This window comes from Malus domestica, chromosome 02 (assembly GCF_042453785.1).
Source record: "Malus domestica chromosome 02, GDT2T_hap1".
NCBI classification, from domain to species: Eukaryota; Viridiplantae; Streptophyta; class Magnoliopsida; order Rosales; family Rosaceae; genus Malus; species Malus domestica.
In genome coordinates, this window is record NC_091662.1 from 4,134,729 (window position 1) to 4,140,707 (window position 5,979).

General features: G+C 37.9%; 2 protein-coding genes across 2 annotated transcripts in view; both read right to left on the bottom strand.

Moving 5' to 3' along the window:
- Positions 1–525: 525 nt before the first annotated feature.
- On the bottom strand, positions 526–1,595 carry LOC139188746 (3-hydroxyisobutyryl-CoA hydrolase-like protein 3, mitochondrial). Its single transcript, XM_070806453.1, has 3 exons — positions 1,559–1,595; positions 1,136–1,236; positions 526–1,009 (listed from the first exon to the last, which is right to left on the bottom strand). Exons 1-3 carry the CDS (start codon positions 1,565–1,567, stop codon positions 892–894), a joined length of 228 nt encoding a protein of 75 aa, XP_070662554.1. The 5' UTR covers positions 1,568–1,595; the 3' UTR covers positions 526–891.
- A 402-nt stretch (positions 1,596–1,997) lies between these two features.
- Positions 1,998–5,979, bottom strand: part of LOC103419296 (disease resistance protein RUN1-like) — a 66,786-nt gene continuing 62,804 nt past the window's right edge. Inside the window, exons 6-11 of the mRNA XM_070806305.1 lie at positions 5,504–5,788; positions 4,535–5,383; positions 3,558–4,434; positions 3,218–3,319; positions 2,972–3,074; positions 1,998–2,132 (exon numbers count right to left, since the gene is read on the bottom strand). Coding sequence (XP_070662406.1) covers positions 3,880–4,434; positions 4,535–5,383; positions 5,504–5,788 — 1,689 coding nt within the window. The 3' untranslated portion in view covers positions 1,998–2,132; positions 2,972–3,074; positions 3,218–3,319; positions 3,558–3,879. The remainder of the gene's footprint in view (positions 2,133–2,971; positions 3,075–3,217; positions 3,320–3,557; positions 4,435–4,534; positions 5,384–5,503; positions 5,789–5,979) is intronic.

The following is a 5,979-nucleotide window of genomic DNA, read 5'->3' on the forward strand; positions in this document are numbered from 1 at the left end:
TATGATGTTTGCAACATGCGTCACCGGAGGGTAGGGGTCTTTTTCACTTGCTCTCTTGGACTTTGGGCTTTCGGATTGGATTGGGACCATTCAATTACTTAGGCCCGATCCCAACTTACGACTTTTTTCGATCTATATTGGCTAAAGTGAACGTGCTAAACTATAAATTTAAGGTCTTGAATTAGCGAATGAATGTTCAGAAAGAGTGACATGTAGTCAGACTTGTAAGGCTGTCTTCAATAAGAAGTTGTCGTGTTTGTCAAAACTGGTCCAGCTAATTACAAATTGTAACGATAGTAGTTGAGTGCATATGCTACATTACACATTTAGTGAATATTCAATATATGTGACACATGGTCAGACTTGTAGGATTGTCCAACAAAAAGTTGTCACATGTCCAAAGTGGAGCCAGAGGTGAGCACTTCTCAACCTAAGTGTTTTCCTTTTCCCCTTTACAAGGGATTTGTGTCACCACTAAATAAGAGATTCGAACACAAGAACTTGAATACTTGAATTGAGAGGTACACGCTTTTACAAAGCTTCTATGAGCACCTTCTTTTTTACCAAACTTATTGAGACTAAAGGAGTTTTTAACGCCATTTTGGCTAATACTATTCTACAAATTTACGAATTGGATAATCAGAGAGCAGTGCATCAGCCTTTGGATTATCAGAAACCGAAAGCATAATTCATATTCTTCTAACAAGTCCACGCAAATAACCACAATCACAATGTTAGTTCATAACTGGCCATGTAGAACGCAGTATAAAAGCACTAAAAGCGTCCAAGGGAAGGTGTTTTCTTCTCATGTAGTTTCATTTAACTTAGTTTTCACATGTCAATCACACACCCAACTCCTCAATGTTCGGGTAGTTTTCATATGCCAGTCAGTCACACACCCAACTCCTCAACGTTCGGGCTCAATGGCTCAAAGAGAGCTTCCACTTCACTCTGATTCACCTCCTCTAACTTTGATGGGTTCCACTTCGGATTCTGCATTGACACGAAACTGAAGCCAAAGATAAAGATCCGTTCTGATATACGGAAAGTAAGATGATTATTAACTGTAGATTTAGTAGAGGCTGTAATTGTTCTGTCATTTTACAGTAAAGAATCTTGAGCATAATTAACGAACCTGATCCTTGTCTGCCAAAACTGCCGTACACCTTCAGCAAAATCATTCCGTAAAGACGATCTTATAGCAACGCGATATTCAGTTTTCATCACGCCAGTTAACTGGTATTGGTCAAGTAAAGCACATGTTACTTTATGAAAATTTGAAATACTACAATGCAAAACCTAACAAAAGGATGCAACCATGTGATGCAAGAAACGAAAAGGTAGATCACTGTGGACAATTGATTGTCATTTTTCCCAAGCGCAGATGCAACTTTAGCGAAATAATGTTGTATCAAATAAAGTGAAAACGGAGCACCCTTTCGAAGACATTAAAGAGCTTCATTAGCCCACTCACCACTGCAATAGAAACAATTTGATAGAAAATACTTGACAGCGACATACAAGCCGCTCAATAGATAAATCGCATTGACAAACTTACCAGTAGCATCTGAACTCTGCTGCAGCTTTTTAAGTTCATCAATTGTCTCAAGAACCGACTTATTTGCACCAAATGCTGAAGTTATTTGAGGTAAAAGACTCTTGAGTTGCGCTTCTCAATGTCCTGATGGGGATCCTAAGAACTGCATCAACAGTGGAGTTGCTTTTATCTCAACAAAACGCATTGGACAATGTGATGATGCCAACTAAAGTTAACCCCACTAAAAGCATCCGAAATTGTGTCTGAGGAGTGAGGATAGAAAAGGCATACCTGCAGATCCTCCTCCCGGACTCTTTGCCACTATATGTGAAAACCCATCTGGCATAGCAAGAACAGTCCTCTGAAATGTATCCATACAAAGTTAGACACTCAAAATTCAAAAAGCAATTGCAATGTAATTGACAACATTGACAATCTCTGTCTGACAAGGCAATAATACCTCTGTAATGATCCGGTAGCGACCGTGACCTGATAGGCCAATACCAAAGACCATTGTTATGCGATCCATGAAGCTTATATAGGGCTTCTTGTACTCAGAGATTTTGCATATTAGAGAATACTCAGCAATGAATACCTGAAAAACGTGCAGCACAAATATCATATCGGTAGCCTCTCGAATCTTAAGAAAACTACAAATGGTAGCTTAGAAAAGAAAAGAATCCTCTCCAACCAATACAAATCATATTACCCAAGTTCAAGCAAAATCAAGACTAAACAAAGGACCCGATGTTGTAGGTTGCCCAAGAATGTCAAACATGAAATTACAAAAGAAAAAATAATCGTGTATTGAACATTAATAAATACATGCTGAAAGCACAATCTTAACCGCAATTTATGACATTTATACGAGATTGAACAGCCAAAGCAGCAGAACTCATGTAAACGATTTCCGCTTTGAACTTTTAGGCTTATCAACAAATACATCATTATGATTCTAATACATGAATTTTGTTAAAGGGGCTTGCTTGCTTGTATTAAGGCTTAATCATCAATGATTTTGCAAGGTTCAATCGTATTGCTAGTTGTAAATCTATTCACTATGAAAATTACCAAAATTACATCTAATACGGTAGTGAAGGAAGTCATCTAATATTATCTGGATTTTAGAAAACTGTGTAAGGTTATAAGTCTGTCATTATATATAGTTAAAAGGGACACAATTAGACCTCAACCATACTAGGTGGTTGGTTTTTGGCCTTGATCTGCTTGACATCACTGCATGCAGGTATACTAAATCTGGGTTATTACTTATCGATGAATCAACATGCAAAAAACCAACACAAAAAGGAACAATGAAGTGAAACAATAAACAACATGACATGAAACAGTACGAACATCAAAGACTAAAAATCTATCACGTAAGCACCTAAACAAGAAACAATTCTAGTTCAAAGCAAAGTGTAATGTAGAAACCTTCAGCACAAGAGGTGTGCTTTTTTTCCTTTTGAATTTCGGCAACAACCCCTTTAATATCCTTTCCTGCATTTACCATGATTGGTCACTCTCAAAACCTTACCTAAGAGACCCAAAAACAAAAATAACCGACGAAAGAGCTAAACATGCATATCTAGAAATACTTATTTAACTACATGCTAAAATGGAAGTGTAAAATTGCCAGGAAAGATAAGAAACTATTCAAATACGAGTTCTGGGAGTTACCGCCACAAAAGGCACGAGCCGAGTGGCTATCAACAAGAACACACTTGACATTTGGGTCAGATTCCCATTCATCCAGATAGCTCTTGTATTTCACATCCATATCTGTATTTTCCAACAATTCCCACTTAAACAGAAACACAAAATTCATCGAAAAAAAGCTAACTTCTTCGAAATTTGAATCCAACGTTTCGTCTTATAACAAATGCAATAACATAGATTTGTAATCAATACGATGCCATAAAGTTCAAGCTCAAAAATTCAAATCAGCTCCAAATCAAAAGCATTTACAGATACATACATATATACATATGCGTGTGTGTGTGTGTGTTTATCTACATACCTAGGTTCATGGCGTTGAGAGCTCGGGGGGCGACCGAGGGTGATGATGGCGACGCCAATTGGGTGGACGCTGTCCTTGACGAACGCTGCCCTTCGAATTTGGGTCGCTCCTCCCCTTAAGCTTCCCATTACTTCCGTTTGAGAGTGACTGTGTCGGTGTGGAGAGGGGGATATTTCTTGTGCTTCTCGACCGGACTACCCTTGATGTTTCAGTTAAATTACTTGAAATTTGAAAGAAGTATGAAGCATGGACTTGCCTTCATTTATTGAACTGAGAAATCGAAAACTGAAAGAGGCGTTTGACGAACTGATTGTGATCTGACTCAAACATGTGATGATGACGATGCATCACCACCTTGATTGTACCTCTGGATAAAAAACCTAGCACCACGAACAAAATCGTGCATATTTTCCTTCATAGGTTTGTCCCATACTAGATTAACCCCTGTTCCCTTAATTGTCACATAAGGAGAGTTATAGTACATCTTTGGCATATCAAAAGTTATATCAACTTTATCCCCGCTTTGCAAATTGAGCTTATCGTTCGATATTTGTCCTTGCCAAAGAAAACAGTTTTCAGATACATCGCGCATTTTTATAACCCAATCTTCATTGCCTATGCAGGTCTGCAACTCAGTACGCTTGGTATTATTTATATCAATCCTGGCACGAGGATGAACATCTTTACATTTGATATAAGAGCTTGACTTATAAAGATTTGAGTAGCAAAAGCACAACAGAGTCAACCCTTCCAAATTACGACCATCACTTGGGGGAATATTAAAACTGACTTTATTACCATCGTTGACAAACTCGAACCAATCAGGAACATAATTCCCGTTGAGAAAAATGCCACCATATCCACAAGAAGTCCATCCCTATATATACAGTGCAAGTGTCATATCTATATATATACATGTACATGTGCATTGTGTGTGTGCATGTGCGCAATAGGAAGACAATTAGAGAGAAAGATACCTTTAGGACGTTCCTCCTAAAATCAGCCGTGAGATTGGGGCACTCCCTCATATCAATCCATGTCATGGAGTTTAATGACTTATCCAAGTCTGGAACCTCAGTGAGTGCGTGTGAATCACTTACATTCAGTTCTCTCATATTCAACATTTTCGAAAAATTGGGCATTGTTACCAAACGATAGCAACTAGACGCATCCAGAAATTTCAAATTTGCTGGTAAATCATAGATTGTATGAAGCCAGAAGCAATGATCTAACAAGAGACTTTCAAGTTTTGAAAGATCACTGAGGCTGGGTAGGGTATGAAGGTTAAGGCAATTTCTTAACCACAAACGTTCAAGTTTTGAAAGACCACTGAGGTTGGGTAGGGTATGAAAAAAATCATATGACAGATCTAAAATTCTTAAAGAGTCTAAGCCGTGTAACGAATCGGGCAATTGCGAAGGAAACTCCGAATTCACACGCGCTAGAGATAAATGAGTGAGATTCTTCAATCTTACTGTGGAGCACGGTACTTGTCTTATGGCTGTGACAGATGCTTTAAGTACTCTCAATGATATCATCTTCCCTAAATCCTCGGGCAGTTCACGGAATTGACAACATAGATCAAGAAGAAGAGTCTGAACGGATTTGGACTTGTAGAAATCCCCAGGAAGAGAAATAAGATTGCCGCAGAATCTAAGGTTCACCAAAGAAAGTTTTTTAAGATGACCAATGGAGGGGTGAATCTCAGACAAACTCCCACACTGTTCCAATATCAACTTTTCAAGATTTGGGAGATTTGAAAAGTCTGGTGATGTTTTTAAGTCAACACAACCTGTGAGATTAAGGATTTTCAAGTTTTCAAGCGACTGTTGCACAAAATAAAAAATTAAAATTAATATCCAAAAGGAATACCTCATAAAAAAAGAGAGAGAAGGAAATCCAAAAACAAATAGAAACATAACATCATCATGTGTAATCGATTGTACCTTGGAGCCCTCCCAAACTTGTACCAGTTTGCTAAACGTTATCTCTAAAACAGCTAGTCTTGGTTGATCAAAGAAGTCATCTGGTATGGACTTTAAAGGGCAATTATTCCAATGCAACCATATTAACTCTTTGGAAAGATGTTTGTATTCTCCATTGAGCTGCACGTCGCAAAGCAGGAGCAGTCGCAGTTTCCTCATATTGGTAAATGCTTCTGTACTGAAACTGTCAGATCTTCGAAGCTGACGATCTGAAGTTATAGCAAGTCCTTCAATTTCTTCAGTTCCCTGTAAACAAAATGTTATATTCATGTGTAAGAAACGGATTATTTGAATATGTTTACATGTATGATTACATGCAAGTACTATTGTTGGCTAACTGAGATGAATGTTACTTAATGTATAATAGACATCCGTGAGTTATATGTGCTTTTCATGTACGATGCATTAATTCAAAATTTTATTGGGAATGTACTTAC